We start from the raw sequence: 27,189 nt of genomic DNA on the forward strand, positions 1-27,189 counted from the left end.
AAACTGGACAGATCAGGGAGGTAGCCGTTTATTCTGTTGCAGAGCTCATCGATCTGTGGGCCTGGGCCTGTGGCCATTATTGTGCAGTCATCGGCGTATGAAACGTTAGTGACTCCTTCTGGTGATGAAGGTAGCTTAGATATGTAGAAATTAAACAAAAGTGGGGATAGGACACCACCCTGTGGCACCCCTTGGTTAATTCTTCTTGGTTTGGATGTTTCGTTTCTAAATTGCACCGATGCCTGCCGACCACCCAGATAATTTGCGGTCCACCTTTTAAGACATGGGGGAAGGGTAGACCCTTCCAGGTCTTGCAGTAACGTGCCATGGTTGACCGTATCAAGAGCTTTTGATAGGTCTAGCGCTACGAGTACTGTTCTATGGTGGGGGTTCTGATTTAAACCGAAATTTATCTGGGTGCTGATGACATTTAGCGCGGTGGTGGTGCTATGGAGTTTTCTGAAGCCTTGCTGATGGCAGGCTAGCTGCAAATTTGCTTAGAAGTAGTGGAGCAAAATGGCTTCAAGCGTCTTTGTTACTGGCGATAGGAGAGATATCGGACTATACGACTCTCCTATGTTAGCTGGTTTCCCAGGCTTTAGTAGCGGGACCACCTTGGCCATTTTCCATTTTTCGGGTATGACAAAGGTGGAAAGAGACAGGTTGAAGACATGTGCTAAGTATTTGAAACCCTCTTTCCCTAGGCTTTTAAGCATCGGCATGGCTATGTCGTCTGGGCCCACTGCTTTGGATGGTTTAGCGTGACCAATGGCATCTTCAACCTCTCTGGCGGTGATGGTATTTGGTGACGCGCTGAATTTATGTTTATGTGCGTGTCTGTTGGCCATCAGTCTATCTTTGTCGACCGTAGAATGCATTACATATTGACGGCAGAAAGCGCCCACGCATTTTTTCGAATCCGACAGCACTTTATCGCCGAAGGCGATGGAAACTTTGTCATTGTGCTTAGACTGATTCGATAGGGACTTTACGGTGGACCAAAGTTTACCCACACCGGCAGAGAGGTTACAACCTCTTAGGTGCTCCTCCCATTTCGCCCGCTTGTGTTCATCCACAAGCAATCTGATGCGTTGGTTTATATTGAGCTGTCTTATAAGGTCACGCACTCTCGCTAAATTTGCGGCCTCCGCCGGGAAGTGGGGCCGAATTTCGGGAATTCTCCCGGCGGGAATGAAACGTGCCGAGGCGGATTCAATGACCTTGCGGAAAGCACGCTCCACTTGGCGGGCATCAGCCGGGATAGGGAGGGCAGCAAAGAGGCTGTCTGTAAAAGATTTGTATGCTTTTTTAAAGTTTATGAAAATGTGTTTTTCTGTAACGATGAAGTCGGCGGTACGCTCGTATAGGCAGGTGGTCGGATTCCAATGTTACCATCGGCTGCCAGTTGACGCACTTTACGAGTTCTGCGCTCACTACGGAGATATCTGGCGAACTGTGACAGCTTCCTACCATACGTGTGGGGGCGTCTCCGTTTATTATGCAGAACTTCGTTTCTTCTATTTGATCCGCCAGCATCTCACCCCTACTGTCCGCCCGCAAGTTTGAATGCCATAGATCGTGATGGGCATTAAAGTCGCCTAAGATAATGCGATTGTTGCCAGTGAGTAAGGCGCTAATATTAGGGCGGTATCCACTGGGCAACATGTGGCAGGAAGGATGTAGATGTTAATGATTTCTAGGTTTGCATCGCCTGACCGGACAGATAGGCCTTGACGTTCTAAGGCATTGTCCCTGCGGTCGATGCCAGGATCAAATACATGATATTGCACAGAGTGGTATATGATAAACGCGAGGCCGCCTCCATTTCCGCTCATGCGATCTTTTCTTTGGACATTATACCCAGAACAGGTTTGCAGTGCAGATCTTGCTGTGAGTTTAGTCTCTTGATGCGGATGATGTTGTGCCGCTTCATGAAATCGACTATCTCCGTGATCTTCCCAGTTAGTCCATTACAGTTTAACTGCAGATTTCTGAAGTGCATAGGGGGAGACGTCGCCACTCTGGGAGTAAGTGACGGGTGACTACGCCTGGGTTGTGAAAGGCTACGACGCAACTGCTGTTGTGGCCCTGGGACTGGACGTTCTTGGGTAAGCATTGGGGTACCCGGTGTGTTTGGGTTTACGGCCTGGCAACATGGCGCAATGAAGCCCGTCGGAGGGTTCCCGTGTTGTAGCGATTAGGTTACTCCCCGAAGGCTTTGGGGAGTGTTATCTATGTGATGGTCCTTTGTCGGATACAGATCCGATACGCTTCGGTAACACAGCACCATTAAGGTGCTGGCCCGACCATCTCGGGAACGATTTATATGGCCACATTAAACCTTTAGGCCATCCCTCCCTCCCCACCCCCAAGTTCCATGAGGAGCTTGGGGTCGCCAGAGCCTCGTCTGTTAGTGAAACAGGATTCGCCGCTCGCGGTGGCGTAGACTACGACACACCCTTGGGCGTGAACAGCAAGGAGCCACAAAAGATTTATAAAAGTTACGAGAACGTCGGGTTTTGGGATCTAGCCCAGAACAACCTGCCCGATGAAACCATCCCCTTGCACGAGACACACAAAGCAGTTCTTATATACGTAACCTAGATGAGTTTTTCTACAGTATTTAACTTTTACACCTTTCAAGGACCTGCCAAAATCAAAAAATCTGCTAGTCATTCAGATGCGTCCTTTTTTTTTTTTGCTAGGGCGGAATATGCTAGGTAGTCCGTTGGCATTATAATAAAGCTTTTTATTATTTAGGTACTGTTATATTATTTAGGTACTGTTACATTTGAATGATTTGATACTGAGCATAGAAGTCTGCATTTAATTAAAAATCCTGTACTTATCGTTTTGGTTATATAAATTTCTTTAATTCATCACTTAATTTTACTTATTATTTACTAATTCGCTCACATTTGCCAATAAAGTTACACAATACGCTTTCTTCAGGCATTGTTCTGAAGTTAAACTTCAAAAGCTGTGATTCACATGGATGAAATTAAATAGGCCAAAGTTATTATTGTAAGTACAATTATTATAGATTTTATTGTAAAGTTAGGACAACAATGTAGTTTATAAGTATGGGTATGTGAATACTTACAACCATACTGCTGTCCATAACAAAAAGACAGTAAAGTTCACTTTCTGCCTTTTAGGAATTTGGATGCCAAAATATATCTGCGCCTCCAATTGACTCATTAACTTATAAATTAATCATTTAAAATTCAAATTAAAAGATAAAACTAGATTTACAATTTGTTTTTTTTACTTCGACTTTCTTAAATTCCCAACAAAAAAGCAGTAAATCAATTTTTCAAGGCAATAAAGTACTATCAAATAACATTATCGCTTTTATTATTTGTATTTATTTAAAAATTAAACATTAGTACAATAAGACTTAGTCTTTTATAGTACAACAGCAAAATTATCAAAAATATAAATGCTTGGGGAAACAATAAAATGGAGATATCAGATTGTCAGAAAGCCTGGTAAACCAGCTAACATAGTAGAGTCGTATCGTCCGATATTTCTCCTATCGCCAGTAGCAAAGACGCTTGAAGCTATTTTGCTCCCTTATTTCCAAGCAAATTTGCAGCTAGCCTCTCATCAGCATGGCTTCAGAAAACTCCATAGCACCACCACCCCGCTAAATGCCATTAGCACCCAGATAAATTGCGGTTTAAATCAAAACCCCCACCATAGAACAGTACTCGTAGCGCTAGACCTATCAAAATCTCTTGATACGGTCAACCATGGCACGTTACTGCAAGACCTGGAAGGGTCTACCCTTCCCCCATGTCTTAAAAGGTGGACCGCAAATTATCTGGGTGGTCGGCAGGCATCGGTGCAATTTAGAAACGAAACATCAAAACCAAGGAGAATTAAACAGGAGGTGCCACAGGGTGGTGTCCTATCCCCACTTTTGTTTAATTTCTACATATCTCAGCTACCTTCACCACCGGAAGGAGTCACAATCGTTTCCTACGCCGATGACTGCACAATCAAGGTCACAGGCCCAGGCCCACAGATCGATGAGCTATGCAATAAAATAAACGGCTACCTCCCTGATCTCTCCAGTTGTTTCGCCACGTGAAACCTGGCATTATCACCGACTAAATCTTCCGCGACCTTATTTACAACATGGACGTCCCAAATGTCGACCATTTTGAACATCCACGTCGATGGCACTACGCTACCGACTGCCCTACACCCCAAAATCTTGGGTGTGACGTTTGATCAGGATCTACATTTTGGTGAGCACGCAGCCGCAATTATTCCGAGAATTCAGAGCCGTAACAAAATCCTCAAATCCCTCGCTGGCAGTACCTGGGGAAAAGATAAAGAAACGCTCATGACTACATACAAAGCAATTAGCCAGCCGATTACGTGCTACGCGTCACCCATATGGTCGCCAAGCCTAAAAATTACCCACTGGAAGAAGCTACAGGCCTGCCAAAATACTGCTCTCAGAATTGCCACGGGCTGTCTTCTTATGTCCCCAGAACACCATGTGCATAATGAGGCGAGAATACTCCCCATCAGGGAGAGCAATGAGATGCTGACCAAACTGTTCCTGTTGAATACCCAGAAATCTGAGCATCCCAACAGACATCTGATTGATGAACCAGCAAAGTATCCAAAACCCTCGGAAGAGGAACGCATATTCCCCAGGGAAACGCGTGTCACTCTTGCTCAACTTCGTTCTGGATACTGTAACAGGTTAAACTCTTACCTATCCAGAATCAACCCCGACACACAAAATGTATGCCCCGCTTGCAATGTGTCCCCACATGACACCAACCATCTCTTTATTTGTAATGTCGAACCAACGCCTTTAACACCCCTTTCCTTATGGTCCACCCCTGTTGAAACGGCAAGTTTCCTTGGACTCCCGCTAGAGGATATTCATGACAATTTGTGATCGGTCGCGGCTGTTAGGTGGGGCGAAGCATTGCTACAACAACAACAACAACAACTCCTTAAGCCCCTGGGCGGTGTTGACTCATCAATCAGATGTCTGTTGGGATGCCCAGATTTCTGGGTATTCAACAGAAACTGTTAGGTAAGCATCTCATTTCTCTCCCTGATGGGGAGTATTCTCTCGCCTCATTATGTAGATGGTGTTCTGGGGACATAAAAAGACAGCCCGTGGCAGGTAGGTAGGTAGGTTGAACTGGCCGGTCCATGAGGACCTCACATAGACTGATTGAGTCCGTAGTGTTACCAGAAGTTTGTTTTAACGACCAAACTGAAAAACCCTATCAAAAACCAGGACCTATGTTATAAAATAACTCCGTCCTCTTGGCAAATACTAGAAGCTTCCTAGGACTTAAGCCACTTGCTGCTTCTAGATCTGACAGCTGTATCACTCCTAATAGCTGGAGTCTTAGCCTGGCAAGTGCAGGGCACGAGCACAGAACGTGCTCGATCGTTTCCTCCTCCAACCCGCACTTCCTACACCTGCTATCACTGACCAAGCCTAATTTAAAGGCATGTGACGCCAGAAGGCAGTGTCCAGTCAGAATACCCGTCATGAGTCTACAGTCCTCTCTTTTTAATGATAGAAGCAACTGTGTTAGTCTAAGGTTGTAAGACCTATACATACACACGACACTTTACAGCCCCGCGCTTGAACCCACGCCTTTTCTGCTTGGTCGATCATGTGCACCTCTCGCATTCGCTTAATCTCTCCCAATCTAATTGGGACGTCTACGGAGCAAGCTTCAAGGGATGCGCCCATTTTAGCTAATTCGTCCGCTTTTTCATTCCCATCTATTCCCATATGCCCTGGGACCCAATATAGATGTATGCTTCTCCCTGTCCCGATTCTCTCCAGAGACTGCTTACACTCTAACACGCATTTAGATGCTGTGCTATGCGAGATTATTGCCTTAATTGCTGCTTGACTGTCAATATAAAAGTTAACACGGTTGCAGCTTAAGCTATTCTCTTCCAGGGTTTCTACTGCTTTGGTTACGGCTAATATTTCCGCTTGGAAAACGCTACAGTAATCCGGCAGCCTGTAGGATCTGCTTAATTCCGGATCAGCGCAGTATACCGCAGACCCTACTCCTTCCACTATTTTGGAACCATCGGTGTACACATGTATCGCCTCGTCCGCCATTTGCGCACCCTTGCGCCAACCGTCCACCTCTATTGTGGCCTTAAGATCTCCCTCAAAGTGCAGGTAGGGAATCATGTAGTCTGTTCGTCTTGTGACTGAGAACGCTATACTACTATGGCCACATGGTCGGCGTTCAAGCTGCCCCGAAGCATCGAGCCTGGTTGCGGTCGTTAACGCTTGGTTCTTTGCTACCAGGTCTACAGGTGGAATGTGCAGAATGGCATACAGTGCAGCCGTCGGGGTTGTTTTCAGGGCTCCCGTAATGCAAAGCATCGATAGTCTGCATACCCCCTCTAATTTTTTGAGGTATGTTGTTTTTTGTGTGGCTTTCCACCAAACAAGAACTCCATAGTATAGAATAGGGCTTACAATCGCTGTAAAAACCCAATAAGAAAGAGAGGGCGATAGGCCCCACGTACACCCCAGCATTCTTTTACATGCATAGAGTGCCGTTGAGGCCTTCTTGACCCTCTCCTCCAAGTTGAGCTTCCATGACAGCTTACTGTCTAGGATGATTCCTAGATATTTTGTGCAAGGTTTCTCCTGTAAGGTCACCGCTCCTAACTTAGGCCTGGTCCAATTTGGGACCTTGTACCTCTTTGTAAACAAGACCATATCCGTCTTCTCCGCATTGACTTTCAGCCCGACATTAGATGCCCAGGTATGAATATCCCGAAGCGCCCGATCCATCAAAGAACTAATCGTTGGAAGGCATTTTCCACTTATGACAATTGCAACGTCATCTGCGTAAGCCGTAAGTTTTACGGGTCCCTCATCGAATTGCCTGAGCAGTTGGTTGATGACCAGTGTCCACAGCAGAGGTGATAGCACCCCTCCCTGCGGCGTGCCCCTGTCCACTGATTTCGTGGCCTCGTACAATCCCCATTGTGATGTAATCTTTCTGCAATTTAACATGCAGCCGATCCATCTGATTAAGGCAGGATGTACTTTAATGTAATTAAGACCATCCATAATCGCCCATTTTGCAACATTATTGAAAGCCCCGGCAATGTCCAAGAAGACTCCTAGAGCATACTCCTTATATTCCAGGGATTTCTCTATGCTTATTACCACCCTATGCAATGCGGTGTCTGCCGACTTGCCTTTGGTGTACGCATGCTGTGTTGTGGAGAGCAGCTTTTCATCCACGTTGGACTTTATGTACACATCTATCAGCCTCTCAAAGGTTTTGAGCAGAAACGATGTTAAGCTAATGGGTCTATAGTCTTTGGGATACACGTGACCGATCTTCCCCGCCTTTGGTAGAAAAGCTACACGAGCAGTTCTCCAAGAGTGCGGTACATGATTCAGTCTTATGCACCCATCGAATATTATTTTAAGCCATTCCACGACCGCCCTACTTGAGACTTGTAGCATGGCCGGGAATATACCATCTGGGCCCGGCGATTTAAACTTAGAAAACGTCTTCACTGCCCACTCGATCTTGGTATCGGTCACCAAGCCCGGCACCACTAGCTCCGTGATCGAAGTGTGAGTGATGTCTGCTGGTTCTTCTAAACCGTCTCCCGATGGGAAATGTGTATCGAGAAGCACCTCAAGGGATTCCTCACTATCACGTGACCATTCCCCGTTCTCTTTCTTTATTAGTCCCTGGACTATGTTTCCCTTTGCTAGGACTTTTTTCAACCGTGCTGTTTCACTGGAGCACTCTATGTCCGTACAGAAACTTTTCCATGAGTTTCTCTTCGCCCTGGTAATTTCACGCTTGTAGATCCTCAGTAGATCCCTGTACTCGTCCCGACACGCTTCGCTTTCCGCGGTCTTTGCGAGTTTAAACATTTCTTTTACCTGTCTTCTTAGAAGACTCAGCTCATTGCTCCACCATGGCGGCTTTGCTTTTCCTCTGAATCTTCTTAGAGGGCAAGCTTTGTTATACGCAGTCATAAGCGTCCTTGTTAGGAATTAATTCGACTCCTCCAGTTCCTCTACATTAGCAACCTCTTTGGGTTGTCCCAGTTTCGTTTCTACATGTTTCTAAAATTTAGTCCAATTCGTTGCCCTAGGGTTTCTAAAGGTTCCTCCCTTCTCTACCCTCTTTAGTGGGATGCTGAAGCTTATATACGCATGGTCGGAGAAGGATGGTCTATCGAGAACCATCCAATCATACCTTGATATATCACGCTCGGAGCTCAATGTAATATCCAGAACATTGCTGGATGTTGGACCAATGTATGTAGGAACATTTCCCCTGTTGGCTATCTGCAAATTGGTTTGCAGGATGTAACAAAATAGAGATTCGCCTCTCTCGTTCGTATCTGCTCCTCCCCACGCATTGTGGTGCGCATTTGCATCTGCGCCTATGACCAACCGCCCTTTGCGCCCTTCCTCCTGTACTAGCCTTTTGCACTCCATCGGTGGAACCTCCGCAGCATGGGCCATGTAGCAGGACGCCAGGATAAATTCCTGCTTATTCTTTTACTCAACGGCCACCGCTACGAGATCCTCGGTGGTGTAATTAGGCAGTATATATGAATGCAGCTGTTTCCTTACCATTACCACAGCTTGCACCCGTCCTTCCGTTTGTGCGTAGTAAACGCCAAACCCGCGCGCGCTAAGTCCAGAAACCTTTCCTCCCGATGAGAGCCACGGCTCCTGGATCAGCGCCACGTCAAACGAACCCTCCTCAAGGGTTAGGAGGAGTTCGCTCGACGCCACTTTACTGTGTTGGAGGTTTATCTGTAGGACTCGCAGCACCATTGGGCTGTTTGTCCCCCTCCAGCACCTTCGTCTTGACGTCGTCGTCCTCCTCTTGCCCTTTTGGTTTAGAGTATTCGAGGCCCCCTTCAGCCCCTCGTGAATGTTGTGCCGTGTGTGCCTCTGTGCGAGTCACAGCACCATTTAGCGGTTGGTCCTCTTCTAGCACGTTCGTGGTGACGTCGGGGACCACCTGTCTTTTTTCCCTTAGGCTTCTGAGGTCCTTTTCGACTTCGCCCACTTCCAGCGTGTTAGGATTTTTATCCTCGGGACTTCTTTTCCTGAGTCGCATGTAAATTTTGCCAGTGCCAAAGGACATTTTGCCAAGCTGCGTGTACAAAATATCCTCCGCCTGCTTGTTTATTTGGAAGATGTAGAACTGACCATCCTCGGTAGGCCGAGATACAGTAAGTACCTTCCAATCCTGTGTCGGTATGTTCGGATTCTGATTCTGCAGAAGTCGCAGTGTATCCTCCGACTTCATCACGCATGGTATCCATACCTTAACTTTTGGTACCGTGGGGATTTGCGCTTTATCCACCACCTCAAACCGCGCGTTCGTGCCTTGCCTTTGGAGGTTTGGAACGACTTCCTCCAGCCACCGCAAGCTCGCGATGTTGTCGCACGCTATCATCTTCACACCATTATACCATCCCTCCGAATCAAAGGTTGGAAGTGGCTACTTGGTTGTTCCCGCATCATCTTAAGCATTAAGCTAATAAGCTCCCTTTCCACAGATCTCCACCTTTCAGTAGTCATTTGTCCGAACGGACTGCTACGATCAACCAGCGCCACAGTCAGTGACTGCTTTGCCACATCACTCATCTTCTCGGGAAAAGCAGGAGTCTTAGTGTTATCTCCCTTTGGAACCTCCGAGAACACCGGAGTCTTCGCGTTAACTCCCTTTAGCGCCTCCGAGAAAGCCGGAGTCTTAGCGTTATCTCCCTTTGGCTTATCTCCTACTTCCGTAGTTGGAACTTCCCTCTGACTGGCAGCTTTCGAGGTAGTTGCTACCTCGCTATTGGAACCCATCTGTCTTACAGCTTTGGGCCTACTTGTCTTGTCTATGCGACTGCCCTGCCTCGCGGCTCTAGGACTGGGTCCTTTCTGCCTCTTGAAAGCAGGCTTGTCGCCTTCTGCCGAACGTTGCCTCTTCATTCTGCCATTCGACGCTTCTTCCTCCTCGTACCGGTTGCAGAACCGAGGGTTTCTCGCAGCAAACCTTTTGAACTGCCTTCGACCTACTTCTACCGCTTCATGGGCCCATTCCAAGCGCTCGATCTCCACTTTTGTTGGGTCGACCACTGCTCCCAAGCGTTGTACAATTCTTAGTGCTGCACGGTACTGCGAGAGAGCTCTTTTACCGCTTCCCAAGGCAGTCGGTTCTATGTACCGGAGCGACTCGGGATTTTTCCCGACCAAGGACTGTCATTTCAGTGTAACCCCATTTAATTTGTTTCGTCCCTCCCACAAATTGTCATCCTCCCAGCAGCTCCTTGCAGCAGGACTGCTCCATATTCTCTTGCTCCGGGAAGGTATCGAATCCAATCCGGGTCCGTCTCCTGACCTCGGTCCTGAGAAATGGTTTTGCTGCATCTGCCGGAAAAGAATCTTTTTAGGACGGTCATACTCTGTTCAGTGTGTCTCGTGTAAGGGATGGTTGCATCGGACAGGTTGTTCTGGGCTTGATCCCAAAACCCGACGTCCACGTAACTTTTATAAATCTTTTGTGGCTCCTTGCTGTTCACGCCCAAGGGCGTCCCGTAGTCTACGTCTAAGCGCCCCCCCCATTACCTTCCAGCAGCCCCGCTGCTCAGCAAGCCACAACAAGTACCCGCTGCTGCTCGCGCCTTACGGCGCCAACAACTCAAACAGCTGCTACCACTCATAACTACAACCTTCGTAGTAGAGTCGGAAGCAATGCTGAGCAACAGCCCCTGCCCCCGTCTTCTCCCCCCCTCTTTTCCGGCAGCAATCGTGTAGGTCAGGGAAACAGACTCTTAGTCCCTACCTCCGTTTGCACCGTTTGCCAGCACAGAATATATATGTTTGCGACATCCGCCCAATGCAGCTCCTGCCTCGGGTGGTGCCACTTTCCTAGATGTTCTGGTCTCCGCGACGGCAACCCCTCGGCGGGTTTCATCGCGCCATGTTGCCAGGTCGCAAACCCAAATCTTCCGGGTACCCCAATGCTTGCCCAAGGACGCCCAGTCCCAGGGCCACAACAGCAATTGCGTCCTGGCCTTCCTGAACCCAGGCGTAGTCACCCGTCACTTACCCCAGAGTGGCGACGTCTCCCCTCATGCACTTCAGAATTCTGCAGTTAAACTGTAATGGACTAACTGGGAAGATTACGGAGATAGTCAATTTCATGAAGCGGCACAACATCCGCATTGCTGCGATTCAAGAGACTAAACTCACAGCACGATCTGCATTGCAGTCCTGCTCTGGGTATAATGTCCACAGAAAAGATCGCGAGAGCGGAAATGGAGGCGGCCTCGCGTTTATAATACACCACTCTGTGCAATATCACATATTTGATCCTGGCATCGACCGCAGGGACAACGTCTTAGAACGTCAAGGCCTATCTGTCCGGTCAGGCGATGCAAACCTAGAAATCATCAACATCTACATCCCCCCTGCCACCTGTTGCCCCGGTGGATACCACCCTAATATTAGAGCCTTACTCACTGGAAACAATCGCATTATTTTAGGCGACTTCAACGCCCATCATGATCTATGGCATTCAAATTTGCGGGCGGACAGTAGGGGCGAGATGTTGGCGGATCAAATAGAAGAAACGACGTTCTGCACAATAAACGGAGACGCCCCCACACGTATGGTAGGAAGCTGTCACAGTTCGCCAGATATCTCAATCGTGAGCGCAGAACTCGTAAACTGCGTCAACTGGCAGCCGATGGTATCATTGGCATCCGACCACCTGCCTATACTTATTTCGCTCGAGCGTACCGCCGACTTCATCGTCACCGAAAAACGCACTTTCATAAACTTTAAAAAAGGAAAGTGGGGAGAATATAAATCCTTTACAGACAACCTCTTTGCTGCCCTCCCTATCCCGACTGATGCCCGCCAAGGGGAGCGTGCCTTTCGCAAGGTCATTGAATCCGCCTCGGCACGTTTCATTCCCGCCGGGAGAATTCCCGAAATCCGGTCCCACTTCCCGGCGGAGGCCGCAAACTTAGCGAGAGAACGTGACCTTATAAGGCAGCTTGATCCAGGCGACCCCCAAATAAGGGATATAAACCAACGCATCAGATTGCTTGTGGATGAACACAAGCGGGCGAAATGGGAGGAGCACCTAAGAGGTTGTAACCTCTCTACCGGTGTGGGTAAACTTTGGTCCACCGTAAAGTCCCTATCGAATCCGACTAAGCACAAAGACAAAGTTTCCATCGCCTTTGGCGACAAAGTGCTGTCGGATGCGAAAAAATGCGCGAGCGCTTTCTGCCGACAATATATAATGGATTCTACGGTCGACAAAGTTAGACGGAGGGCCAACAGACACGCACATAAACACAAATTCAGCGCGTCACCAATCACCATCACCGCTAAAGAGGTTGAGGACGCCATTGGTCGCGCTAAACCATCCAAAGCAGTGGGCCCAGACGGCATAGCCATGCCGATGCTTAAAAGCCTAGGGAAAGAGGGTTTCAAATATTTAGCGCAGGTCTTCAACCTGTCTCTTTCCACCTTTGTCATACCCGAGAAATGGAGAATGGCCAAGGTGGTCCCGCTACTAAAGCCTGGTAAACCAGCTAACATAGGAGAGTCGTATCGTCCGATATCTCTCCTATCGCCAGTAGCAAAGACGCTCGAAGCCATTTTGCTCCCTTATTTCCAAGCAAATTTGCAACTAGCCTCCCATCAGCATGGCTTCAGAAAACTCCATAGCACTACCTCCGCGCTAAATGCCATTAGTACCCAGATAAATTGCGGTTTAAATCAAAACCCCCACCATAGAACAGTACTCGTAGCGCTAGACCTATCAAAAGCTTTTGATACGGTCAACCACGGCTCGTTACTGCAAGACCTGGAAGGGTCTACCCTTCCCCCATGTCTTAAAAGGTGGACCGCAAATTATCTGGGTGGTCGGCAGGCATCGGTGCTATTTAGAAACGAAACATCAAAGCCAAGGAGAATTAAACAAGGGGTGCCACAGGGTGGTGTCCTATCCCCACTTTTGTTTAATTTCTACATGTCTAAACTACCTTCACCACCGGAAGGAGTCACAATCGTTTCCTACGCCGATGACTGCACAGTAATGGCCACAGGCCCAGGCCCACAGATCGATGAGCTATGCAATAAAATAAACGGCTACCTCCCTGATCTCTCCAGTTTTTTCGCCTCGCGAAACCTGGCATTATCACCGACTAAATCTTCCGCGACCTTATTTACAACATGGACGTCCCAAATGTCGACAATTTTGAACATCCACGTCGATGGCACTACGCCCAGCGGGTTAGGGGATCAGAATATACCCGTGGTAGGTATGCCTGTCGTAAGAGGCGACTAAAATACCAGATTCAAGGGGCTGTGTAGCGCAACCCTTCAGGTTGCCAGCGCAATATATAGCTTCTGCAAACCCAATTGTCAACCTCACCTATCCGCGGCGAATCCTGTTTCAGTAACAGACGAGGCTCTGGCGACCCCAAGCTCCTCATGGAACTTGGGGGTGGGGAGGGGGGAATGGCCTGAAGGTTTAATGTGGCCACATAAATCGTTCCCGAGATGGTCACGCTAGCACCTTAATATTGCTGTGGTACCGGAGCGTACCGGATCTGTATCCGGCAAAGGACCATCACATCGATAACACTCCCCAAAGTCTTCGGGGAGTAACCTTTCGCTGCAACAACAAGAACAACATGGCACTACGCTACCGACAGTCCTACACCCCAAAATCTTGGGTGTGACGTTTGATCAGGATCTACATTTTGGTGAGCACGCAGCCGCAATTGTTCCGAAAATCCAGAGCCGTAATACAATCCTCAAATCCCTTGCTGGGAGTACCTGGGGAAAAGATAAAGAAACGCTCATTACTACATACAAAGCAATTGGCCAGCCGTTTACGTGCTACGCGTCACCCATATGGTCGCCAAGCCTAAAAATTACCCACTGAAAGAAGCTACAGGCCTGCCAAAATACTGCTCTCAGAATCGCCACGGGCTGCCTTCTTATGTCCCCAGAACACCATCTACATAATGAAGCGAGAATACTCCCCATCAGGGAGAGAAATGAGATGCTAACCAAACAGTTCCTGTTGAATACCCAGAAACCTGGGCATCCAAACAGACATCTGATTGATGAGCCAACACCGCCTAGGGGCTTAAGGAGTCATCTCCGTAAGCATTTTGAGGAAATACGGCACCTGAGAACCCAGCCGTATGAAGCAAAAAAACCCAAGCAGGTCCTTGGTGAACTCCACAAACAGGCGTCGGACCTTTATGTCAGGAATTGCCCGGTGAATCCCGTACTCAAAGAAAAGTACCCAAAACCCAGTACCCAAATCAAATCAACATCTTCCACCTTATAGAAATAGACTTCTTCTCATTAATTTGCTAACTTTAGAGAATAGAAGAACAGTACTCGGGGTAATGTTCCTTCATAAACATTATCGGTGAGATAGACACCACGGACCTTGTAAGCAGACTGAATTTTTCCGTTCCTGCGAGAACTACAAGACACTATGTACTCTTTCATTTACCCATTCTACGGCGTAATTTTGCCAAATATAGCCCTCTTCGCAATTGGTGCTCGCGCTATAACGAACTGTACAACTGCATTAGTTTTGAGTATTCGATTGCTGATATCCGTAAGGAAATACTCTCACGTCTGGCATGATATTTTTAAAGATTTTTAAATAAGATGTCAATTTTATTTCAATATTAATTTTAACTAATCTTTATTTTTGATTTGAGTTATGTATTAATTAAAATTTAACTTAATTAATTTGATTGTTTATTATTAAGTTTTTACTTTAAATTTTGTTTTTTACGCTTATGTTTTCTTTCCTTGTTATATGTATTGTATCTTATATTCAGTAGTCGACCGCTTTGTGTCTGTGTTGACTTTAACAAACAAATAAATAAATAAATAAAAAACTTGTGGAAGAGCAACGCATATTCCCCAGGGAAACGCGTGTCACTCTTGCTCAATTTCGTTCTGGATACTGTAACAGGTTAAACTCTTACCTATCCAGAATCAACCTCGACATACAAAATGTATGCCCCGCTTGCAATGTGTCCCCACATGACACCATCTCTTTAACTGTAATCTGAAACCATCGCCTCTAACACCCCTTTCATTATGGTCCACCCCTGTTGTAACAGCAAGTTTCCTTGGACTCCCGTTAGAGGATATTGATGATCGGTCGCGGCTGTTAGGTGGGGCGAAGCACTGCTACAACAACAACAACTCCGTTTTTAGAATCCGAAAACAGAAATTAAAAATTGTATTTGTTGAAAGATATTTACAATAAACCATAAAATGACCCGGAGAAGGCCTGATCCATAGTTTTTTTGCACAGAGCACCTGTATAATAAATAAACTTAAATGCGCGCAGAACGCATTTTTGCATTAGTGTGTGCGTGTAGAACAAATCTGGGAAAAATACAACAACCACATGCAAGTTCGAACAGTTTTTTGCTTATATCTTTTGACTGAAATAAAAATTTTCATTTTCGCTTTCAGATTCTAAGAACGGAGATTGAAACGCGTCTTTTGCTACCAATTTTAATAGTTCTTGATAAAAATTAGGTGGTGCACAGTCTTGTTAAACGTTACCCTAGTTTTTTTTTTAATAGTCTAGTTGAGGGGTCGACTGCTAATACGCTACCAAAAATATCGAGAGGTGTCAAACGACGCGTCTTGACATCAGTATTAATAATCCGAAGGCGGAAAATAAAAATTTTAAAGCGTTCAAAAGATATTAACAAAAAACCGAAAAAAGACCCGCGGGTACCTCCGAAACCGGGGGTCGGATCCATTGTATTTTTGCGCAGAACACCTTTCTGCGTTGGCGGCCTTTGGCCGCGCTTATAAAAAATGGTAATAGTCTAGTTGAGGGGTCGACCGCTAATACGCTACCAAAAATATCAAGTCAGGTGTCAAAAGACGCGTATTAATCTCGAGAACAATAATCCGAAGGCGGTAGCCACGGTTATACCACACACCCGGACTTGACATGGCGTAGCCCAGGGTTATTTTTTATAACCGCGGCCGAAGGCACCCAACGCAGAAAGGTGTTCTGCGCAAAAATACTATGGATCCCAACCCCGGTTTCGGAGGGTCCCGCGGTTTTTTTTCGGTTCTTCCGCTTTCGGATTCTTGATCTAGACGTGAATACGCGTCTTTTGATACCTCACTCGAAAATTTTGGTTCAAATTTCGGTGGGTACCGTAAACTGCACTACTACCAAAAAGTTAACTTCCGCTTTCGGATTCTTGATCTAGACGTGAATACGCGTCTTTTGATACATCACTCGAAAGTTTTGGCCCAAATTTCGGTGGGTACCGTAAACTGCACTATTACCCTTTTTTTTTTGCAATTCTACCTTGCCACAATAGCGTGAGTATACTTTAGAGGCGTCATTTTCACAATTTTTCAAATTCTAGAAATATCACACTTGTTGAGTAGTTATAACTGTGGGCAAAAATCCATGTATCGTGCTAATTTATATGGATGAAAAAACTCGCAATGTTGGTTTTTTATGTTTAGCATGAGAAAATGTTCACAATAAAGCAAGGATGGCAATAAAGTATACAATATAAAAACTCCTCCCACTTAGGGATAAAACCATTTTGGAAAAAAGTAGGTGTCGATACTTTCGAAACGATACCAAAAAAATTAAGTATCGGAAAGAAGTAGAACTCCGACGATTATTAACAATTCTGACACATCCCTATTCCGCTAGTATATAAATACAGCACCCACAAATCACACACCCAGATTGCGCATTCACGAGCATTGTGAAGAAACTAAGGCAAGGTGCACACGAGGCTACGCGTCATAGACGCTGCAAGCGAAATTTGTACGCTTTGATGCCGAACACATGTATTTGAATGGAGAGCTGCATTCGAGGTGTCAGCTGCATGAAAGCGACAAAGCATGACATTTTGACAAGGTGCACACGAGGCTACGCGTCATAGATGATGCAGGCGAAATTTGTACGCTTTGTTGCCGAACACATGTATTTGAATGAAGAGCTGCATACGAGGCGTCAGCTGCATGAAACCGACAAAGCATGAAATTTTTGTGTAGCTAAGCGTACCGCAATGTTGGTCGCTGAGCTTACGTACGCTTGAAAAAAAGGAAGAACAAGATGTTCGTAACATTTTTTTGTATGCAAATTTCTGTAATTAGTTAAAAAATGTTACTTTAGTTAATAAAAGTGCGTGAAAGGTACATTACCAAAGCGAAAAAGAGTATTAAACACCACAACAACTTGGTTAGACATTGTTGAAGCGTTTAAAAGGTTAAAAAGTGTTGGAAACTAGAAATCACCCTTTTCTCTAGTCCGCGGTGGTTTAAAATTGCATTTCATAATTTACAAAGACACGGGAATGCAAACAACGTTTAATATCTATTTTCTTTTGGTTCCGAGGACGGATAAAGCTGAAGAAATTTAATTTTTTATTTTTTTCAATAATTGTTTGCTTTTTGTAGCGACGCTCGAAAGTAGCTTCGTGTGCAGATCTTGAGGCGTAGAGAAATTGTAGCTATATGAAATATCTTGTACGGGTCTATGACGCGGAGCCTCGTGTGCACCTTGCCTTTCGTGTAGCTAAACTTACAGCAATGTTGGCCGCTGAGCGTACGTACGCTTAAAACAAGGAAGAACAAGATGTTTTTTTTACATTTTTTTGTATGCAAATTTGTGTAATTAGTTATAAAATGTTACTTTAGTTAATTGTTATGGTACACTTGGGAGATTCAGCCTTGGAACGTACCAGTTGGCTAGTGATAGGGAAAAAGGTAGGATTCACCCTCACTCATGTCTGCCTGGGGTGGTTAAAACAACATTTTGTTAGTTTCGTGCGGGTGGCATCATCAAAAATTCCCATGAAATTGACGAATTTTCAATAACACCTGGCTCAGTTGTGTAGGTGGCTCATCGCATCAGCTGATTTTATACGTTTCATTGTGCTGGCCTAGAGATTGTCAAAAGGAGATGGCAAACGCAAAATGCGACCGATGCACTAGCAACTATGCGCTGTCGTGGTGGTAAAATTTCACCTAATTTAGCGCACAACGTTCCCACAATACACAACAGTTGCAAAGTTTTACACTTTCTCTACGTTCCATTCACCTAACATCAACACAAAAGTTTGACAGCCGGAACGCGACATGTATAATGCCGTAGGAATGATCTAAGCATAACAATGAACCAATCGATAATCGCCGCCACTGTTAGATAACTGCGTTTTTCCATCGCTGAATGGAAGAAAAGAAATTTTTTCACAAGTCGATGGCGTGTGTGGCCATTTTGGAGGGAAGCAAAAAAGATTAATTAGAAAATGACAGGCGTTGTTACAAAAATTGTTTCCTCGCGGAGAAAAGTGTGTTTTTCCACAAAACAGGAATTTTCTAATACCTTTTTTCATCTCAAGAAAAGAAATTAAAGTGCGTAAGTAAGGAATGTTGGTATCCCGTAAGGCAGTGAGTGGGTAAAGGATTGTAGTCTGGTATAAGTTATCTAGCCGGAATGCTAGAAACGTACTGGGCTGATATAAGGTCACCAAAAACCATAAAAGAGTTTGTGTCGATATAACAAACAGTGCTGTGTGCAGCGAGCGTACATCCTTGGATTACCTCCGCGGGGATGTACAAATTCCCATTGGCCATTATCCTAATAAAGATAATAATCATTCACCTGGTTTCTAACGTTGGCACGATCCTTATCAGTTCTGCGTTCCTGTTGCTGTCGCTCTGTGTACATTGGTCATCGCATTCTAGGTATAATTTTGATGGAAAATTCTCCAGACTCCAACTTCGACCAAACCAGTATATATATTCACCGGCACTAGGGAGCGCATGGCGCGCAACTTTGGGTGGTACCAATTTGGATTCTTTTGTGCCCACGGTTTCTAATTGCCACCACTTTCGCAAGTATTTCTTGCAGTGAATCGACAAAACAGAGTCACTATCATACACCCGGAATAACTATCTTATGCAGTATCAGAATTAGTGCTACCTCGGTTATCACCACCAATATTTAACAACCACCATCATAAGTGCAACCACAACCACTTAGACAGCGCAACCACCACCAACTGTGCCTACCATTACAACGCGCCAACCACCATCATAAGTGCAACCACATCCACTTGGACAGCGCAACCACCATCACAAGTACAACCACAACCAATTAGACGGCGCAACCACCACCGTCATCGCACGCCCAAAACCGCGCACCACCACACTACACTACCAATATTTAACAACCACCATCATTGCGCGTCAAAACCGCGCACCACCACTACTACTAATAGCGCCAACACCACGCGCACATACCACCAGATACGACGACATCAATACCGGCAACAACACTCCACACCGGCACGACCATTACAGCAGGGCCATGCGCATAGGCCACGACAGCAAACATACCGGCATCATCTTAGGAACACAAACACCAATTCTAGCAACAACGGGGTGAGTTCGTTCCGTAAAGCGGACAACTACAATTTTCTAAGTTAGGAATTTTCATGTTTAAATCTGGTAGTTTATTTTTTTTCAATCAGTAATGTTTTATTAACAAGTTTTACTCAAGCCTTAATAATATCAAGGGTGGTTATCACCATCAAATTAATAGCAACTAGCAGCTATGTAAGTAAGAATATGACCTAATATTATGTAATTCAGCACTACTTGGAAAAAGAAAAAAAGAAAATTTGCTGAACGATATGCAAATAGTACTTCTACTTTAGAGTAGGATTATATAATTACCTAATCAAATTGACTATAATTTATAATCGACTATAATTCATAATCCAAATATCCTGATCATAGTTTCGTCAAATGAAAACCCTGAACTACATTCTGACGAACTGCTTACTTACTGTCCTTTGTTTACCTTTACTTTAAGTTCAGCATTAACCAAAAACAAAAAAAAAAAAAAAAAAAATTATAGTTGCATAATGCATATACGATTTATTTAAGAATTTCAATTACAAAGGTAGTCAGAAAACCATTCGGTCATTTATTAAATTTAATTATACTTTTAAAGCTCCTAATTGAACAACGAAAAGAAGGAAAATGAAACAAAGTTTGTTAATTGAATTTGTCTTATAGGCAAAATGTATAGGTATATATATACACATATTTACTTATTATCCATAATATAGAGAGTGGCCAATGAAGGCATCATCATAAATACATATGTAGAATTACGTATCTCGCAATAGATTTATAAACAAACAACACACATACCTAGCCTTAATATGTACGATTAGCTATTTAGGTAAATAAGGGTGTAGACTGTCTTGTGTGAATAGCAATAAACTATTAAGCCTATGGTCATGCACACGTATTTGGCACATATATTTTGGCACATCATCACGTCAGTATCTTTGGGATACGTTTTAGCTACAAACAGTAGGAATTTTGAAATAACAAATAACTTTTTATGAAGTGCGATAGGAACAACCAAGAGAGTAGAAAAAGGTAACTCAGATAATAGAGCCACCAAGCGATCTTAATTAATACAAGATTGAAGAGGCGAAGGGTAATTAGAATTGAGTAGCGACTTTATTATAAAATATGAAAGGTGTGCTAAAATTTGTTTTTGATTCTTCTTCACGAAACAACACACTCATATACATAGAAACCCAACAATCCACATTCGTAGTTACAACACCGACACAGGTATCGATTACACTCAACTAGAATTATTAGCATTTAACGCACCAATACTAATACCTAACCATAATTACTAATACTTACCCCAGAAGTACTAATGATTCAATAATTACATTAAAATTTTCCAGTTCCCTATTTTAACGAAGTTACGTGCGAATATACGTACTTATAATTATTCGAAGCGAATCTAATCGGATAATCCGAGCAATCCGGCTAATTCGAATAATTTAAAGAAATGTAGGCCTTTTAAAATTTCTGAGCGATCATTTTTCTAAAGCTTCTAGGTATAGTAAGAAGGATTTGAAAACGGAAAAGAGTGCGACTATTGCCGCTAAGGAAAAAAAAATAAGGAAAGGGGATTTGTTTAGGAGATTTTATTTCTTTCCTTTGCTGTACATTTTTTTTTGTGATACTTGGATTAGTCCTAGTATAAATCTAGATGTATTGCACTCGTTGCCATGTATATACATATTGTTGCAATCAATTAAGGTCTTAGGGCAGAACGTTTGTAAGGAATATTATCTTGCAAAAGCAAAATCAAAACAGACTCAGGGTGGGACAAGCACCGGGCGTCGCAACAATACCCGCGGCGCTCCCTGTGTATATTCGGCCCATTCCTTTTTTATTTTAATTTTCAGCTTTTTTTCCTTTCACTTTTGGATTTTCAGCAGTTAGTAACCGGGCATGTCCGGTTCGGTAATTTTTTTGCGTCTAGTTTTCTTTTGACTATTTTTTTTTTTGAATTTTAAATTTTTTAATGTTTAACGGTCTGTCGTGGCATCCGGTTTTACCGGATGTTGTTTTATTTTGAATTTCCAGCGTTTTGAATTAGTTACGCACTATGTGAACATTTAATAGGCATGATAGGAAGTTTTTTTGTTATGGCGCAGGAACAGTAAGTTTGGCAAGGACCCCGCCCAGCCGACATGACTAGCCACTGTGCACCACAACATCATGCCGACTGCCTTCCTTACTGCTCCATCAAAGATGTGATTCCATAACAGATGGCGCCTAACGTTTTGGTGTCCGAGGCACTGTCGCGATGACAGTTGCTGAGGGCGCCATAACAGATGGCGCCCAACGTGGCGCCTAAGGCGCTGTTCGCGAGGGTCATTCCGGGTCAACTTGGGAAGTTGACCATTCCACCAATCCGATGAGGGCAGCCGCAGGAGCAGCCACCTGCGTTGCGGTGGGATGGTTGACGGATCAATTTGTCCGGACTGGTCATCGGGGGCAGTGACCGATGGAGCCACGGGACTTAACGTCAGTCTCCGGATTTTTTTATTTCACCCGGTGGGGCAGTGCTGAACGCACTTAGTTCTTTTTAGTTTCCCGGATGTGGTCCGTTAGTCGGCTCTGGTTTAAAAATGTGTCCGCTAATTGGGTTTTTTTTGTAACGTTTAATTTTTATAATTTCTTTCTTTTGCCGAATTTGTGTTGTCTGGTGTGAGTGTGTGAGCGAATGGCAGGACCTTAGCTCAGCCCACGTCTCAGGTGGTACCGCAGAATACCACCTGGATTGTGACGGGTTGAGCTGGGATTCAAAGTGGCACCTCTTCCTGTCCCACCAGTCTGGGGAGCGGCTCGAAAACCGTTCCACCAATTGCGGCGGAGGCAGGAGAGGCGTCCCGGGTGAATGGACGGGAGGCCTCAACACCCCCCAGCCAGTCCCACTAGCGAGTCCCAAGAGACCGCCTCTGCGTTGAGGCTGGGTGTGTTGGGACCAACCTGTGTGTGTAAGAAATTGACCCTAGTGGCCCCAACCAGTCCCAGAGGCAGGTCCTTAAGACCTCCTTATGCGTTGCGGTTGGGAGCACTAGGGACAAGTATGAATGAGCTTGTGTTTTTTTTTCTCCCTGTAGACCTATTGCCTTCTTGTCAGCATTCCCATCATCCCCCCCCCCCCCCCCCCCCCCCGTGTACGCGAATTTTTTTTATTCCCTCGCGCAACATTTTTTTCGTTAGTTCTCTACATATATTTATACGTGTTTTTTTTTCAAACCACCTTCTAGACTATAGGGTGAAGAGGGGTGAATTCAGGTCTTTTTTCTTAACCGTTAACTGCTTTACGTATAAGGTTTTTTTGAGATACCCAAAATTACGACTTAACTAATTACTTTTTTCCAATTATAATGTCGAATGACCAATCGTTCGGGCGAATGCCCACCAGAAACACCCCTTCCGCGAGTAATGGCAATTTTTTTTTATTTTTTTCCAAATTTATAAAATAATTTTTTTTAAAAACTTACAAATTTGATTTTTTTTAACCTGTCTGGGCGTTTTGGCGGTCGGGGACATCTCGCCCAGTATTCTCCCCGAGCAATGACATCATAGGATGTTCACACGCGTACTCACCGTGAACCGTGAACAGCCTGGTAGTCCACGCTTGGGTTGGACTAGCCTTACGGAGCTTGGACGAGTTCTCCTTGTCAAAATGTCTACACACATACATTTTTTTGGCCTTTCTGTTAGGGCAATAACCACTAGCCTTTCGGAGTTTGGACGAGTTCTCCTTATCAAAATGTCTACACCCATATTTTTTTTGCCTTTCTGTGGGGGCAATAACCACTAGAAAATGCCATACGGAGTTTTGACGAGTTCTCCATAACAAATGTCTAATTGCCGCAAAGCATTTTAAACTAAGAAACAAAATTACTTCACTATTTGACATAACTTGATTTTTTTTTTATGGATCTTGTTGCCCGGCTAGCTTCGCGGTAGAACTTTGAGACTCTTATCTTAGGGGTGAGTCGTGCCCCACGTGGCTTGGCATCGGAGGTTCCTGGAAGTGGCTTCCCACAGGTGAACCGGTTTCCTGTTCGCTTCATCGTAAGGGCTTCAAAGCGAAGCAGGTTTGTTATGGTCCACTTGGGAGATTCAGCCTTGGAACGTAACAGTTGGCTAGTGATAGGGAAAAATGTAGGATTCACCTTCACTCATGTCTGCCTGGGGTGGTTAAAACAACATTTTGTTAGTTTCGTGCGGGTGGCAGACGTGGTGATCGGTCGAGATCATGTAGTGGTCGGACCTATTGAACAGTAAAAAAAGAAAACGGGAATTATAAGTGTGCGCGCACCAAAAGCGTTGTTATAAAAATTGTTCCCTCGCGGAGAAAAGTGTGTTTTTCCACAAAACAGAAATTTTCTAATACCTTTTTTCATCTCAAGAAAAGAAACTAAAGTGCGTAAGTGAGGAATGTTGGTATCCCGTAAGGCAGTGAGTGGGTAAAGGATTGTAGTTCGGTATAAGTTATCTAGCCGGAATGCGAGAAACGTACTGGGCTGATATTAGGTCACCAAAGACCATAAAAGAATTTGTGTCGATATAACAAACAGTGCTGTGTGCAGCGAGCGTACATCCTTGGATTACCTCCGCGGGGATGTACAAATTCCCATTGGCCATTATCCTAATAAAGATAATAACCATTCACCTGGTTTCTAACGTTGGCACGATCCTTATCAGTTCTGCGTTCCTGTTGCTGTCGCTCTGTGTACATTGGTAATGGCATTCGAGGTATAATTTTGATGGAAATTTCTCCAGACTCCAACTTCGACCAAACCAGTATATATATTCACCGGTACCAATTTGGATTCTTTTGTGCCCACGGTTTCTAATTGCCACTACTTTTGCAAGCATTTCTTGAGTGAATTGACCAAACAGAGTCACTAGCATACCCGCGGAATAACTATCTTATGCAGTATCAGACTTAGTGCTACCTCGGTTATCACCACCAATATTTAACAACCACCAACATAAGTGCAACCACAACCACTTCGACAGCGCAATCACCACCAACTGCGCCTACGATTACAACGCGCCAACCACCATCATAAGTGCAACCACTTGGACAGCGCAACCACCACCAACCGCGCCTACTATTACAACACGCCAACCACCATCACAAGTGCAACCACAACCAATTAGACGGCGCAACCACCACGGTCATCGCACGCCCAAAACCGCGCACCACCACCAATATTGCGCGCCAAAACCGCGCACGACCACCGCATTGCGCGGCAACACGGCAGCAACTAGCCGCCTCATAAGCTACACCACCAATATTTAACAACCACCATCATTGCGCGTCAAAACCCCGCACCACCACTACTACTAATAGCGCCAACACCACGCGCACATACCACCAGATACGACGACATCAATAACGGCAACAACACTCCACACCGGCACGACCATTACAGCAGGGCCATGCGCATAGGCCACGACAGCAAACATACCGGCATCATCTTAGGAACACAAACACCAATTCTAGCCACAACCGGGTGAGTTCGTTCCGTAAAGCGGACAACTACAATTTTCTAAGTTAGGAATTTTCATGTTTAAATTTGGTAGTTTACTTTTTTTTCAATCAGTTATGTTTTATTAACAAGTTTTACTCAAGCCTTAATAATATCAAGGGTGGTTATCACCATCAAATTAATAGCAACTAGCAGCTATATAAGTAAGAATATAAACTAATATATGTAATTCAGCACTACTTGGAAAAAGAAAAAAAGAAAATTTGCTGAACGATGTGCAAATAGTACTTCTACTTTAGACTAGGATTATATGATTATCTAATCAAATTGACTATAATTTATAATCGACTATAATTCATAATCCAAATATCCTGATCATAGTTTCGTCAAATAAAAACCCTGAACTACATTCTGACGAACTGCTTACTTACTGTACTTTGTTTACATTTACTTTAAGTTCAGCATTAACCAAAAACAAAAAAAAAAAACACAAAATTATAGTTGCATAATGCATATACGATTTATTTAAGCATTCCAATTACAAAGGTAGTCAGTAAACCGTTCGGTCATTTAATAAATTTAATTATACTTTTAAAGCCCCTAATTAAACAAAGAAAAGAAGGAAAATGAAACAAAGTTTGTTAATTGAATTTGTCTTAGGATATAGGCAAAATGTATACGTATATATATATACACATATTTACTTATTATCCATAATATAGAGAGTGGCCAATGAAGGCATCATCATAAATACATATGTAGAATTACGTATCTCGCAATAGATTTATAAACAAACAACACACATACCTAGCCTTAATATGTACGATTAGCTATTTAGGTAAATAAGGGTGTGGATTGTCTTGTATGAATAGCAATAAACTATTAAGCTTATGGTCATGCACACGTATTTGGCACATATATTTTGGCACATCATCACGTCAACATCTTTGGGCTACGTTTTAGCTACAAACAGTAGGAACACTTTATGAAGTGCGATAGGAACAACCAAGAGAGTAGAAAAAGGCAACTCAGATAATAGAGCCACCAAGCGATCTTTAATTAATACAAGATTGAAGAGGCGAAGGGTAATTAGAATTGAGTAGCGACTTTATTATAAAATATGAAAGGTGTGCTAAAATTTGTTTTTGATTATTTTTCACGAAACAACACACTCATATACATAGAAACCCAACAATCCACATTCGTAGTTACAACACCGACACAGGTATCGATTACACTCAACTAGAATTATTAGCATTTAATACTGTTTTCACACAGAAACTTAATGATCTCATTTCACCTGCTAATGAAATCGTAAATTTTTTGCTTTCACACAGAAGTAACTGCTCGATTAGTATGAAGGATGAGACAGACAATCATGGCGGAACGATACAAGGTGGGAGCATGGTGACATACCTACAAACAAAAAAAATTCCATGTACTTGTAAATTCGATGGACAAATGTCAAAATCGGACTGCGCCGGTAGTTGATGTATCAAATCAAATAAAAAAGGTTATAATCAGCTGTTCGATGCGGCCACCTTGTATCGTTCTGCCATGCAGACAATGACATTTGCTTTGACAAATGACATTTTTAAGCACTGAACACACCAAAAACTAAGAAGCGGAAACGGAAGCGGAAAGCTGCCAACAGAGTTGCATTGTGCTTTTGACTTCATTAGGCATTCGATTAGCTACTAATTAAATAATAATAGATTCGAATTTTGTAGGGAAGATTGAGCTCAATAAGCGTCTTAATGTAGAAAATTGCCTTTATTATTCAATAAGCCGTCTGTGTGAAAACAGTATAACGCACCAATATTAATACCTAACCATAGTTACTAATACTTACCCCAGAAGTACTAATGATTCAATAATTACATTAAAATTTTCCAGTTCTCTGTTTTAACGAAGTTACGTGCGAATATACGTATTTTGAATTATTCGAAGCGAATCTAATCGGATAATCCGAGCAATCCGGCTAATTCGAATAATTTAAAGAAATGCAGGCCTTTTAAAATTTCTGAGCGATCATTTTTCTAAAGCTTCTAGGTATAGTAAGAAGGATTTAAAAACGGCAAAGAGTGCGACTATTGCCGCTAAGGAAAAAAAAATAAGGAAAGGGGATTTGTTTAGGAGATTTTATTTCTTTCCTTTGCTGTACATTTTTTTTTGTGATACTTGGATTAGTCCTAGTATAAATCTAGATGTATT

The 27,189-nt window shown here is 44.0% G+C and overlaps 2 protein-coding genes across 6 annotated transcripts in view; one reads left to right on the top strand and one right to left on the bottom strand.

Annotated features, from left to right (window-relative positions):
* Positions 1-16,677, bottom strand: part of LOC137249927 (N(G),N(G)-dimethylarginine dimethylaminohydrolase 1) — a 32,930-nt gene extending 16,253 nt beyond the window's left edge. For 2 of the 3 annotated variants that reach the window (XR_010952622.1, XM_067782006.1), the window contains exon 1: positions 15,052-15,242. Coding sequence is in view for 2 of the 3 variants with exons in the window: in XM_067782006.1 (XP_067638107.1) it covers positions 15,052-15,119 (68 nt within the window). In the remaining variant the exon portion in view is untranslated. Of the gene's footprint in view, positions 1-15,051; positions 15,243-16,412 lie in introns of those variants that run through there. The other variant, XM_067782008.1, reaches the window with a different exon arrangement.
* The window catches only part of SK (small conductance calcium-activated potassium channel), a 591,679-nt gene that overhangs the window by 557,424 nt on the left and 7,066 nt on the right, over positions 1-27,189 (top strand). The window lies entirely within an intron of this gene.

This window comes from Eurosta solidaginis, chromosome 4, assembly GCF_040869045.1.
Source record: "Eurosta solidaginis isolate ZX-2024a chromosome 4, ASM4086904v1, whole genome shotgun sequence".
NCBI classification, from domain to species: domain Eukaryota; kingdom Metazoa; phylum Arthropoda; class Insecta; order Diptera; family Tephritidae; genus Eurosta; species Eurosta solidaginis.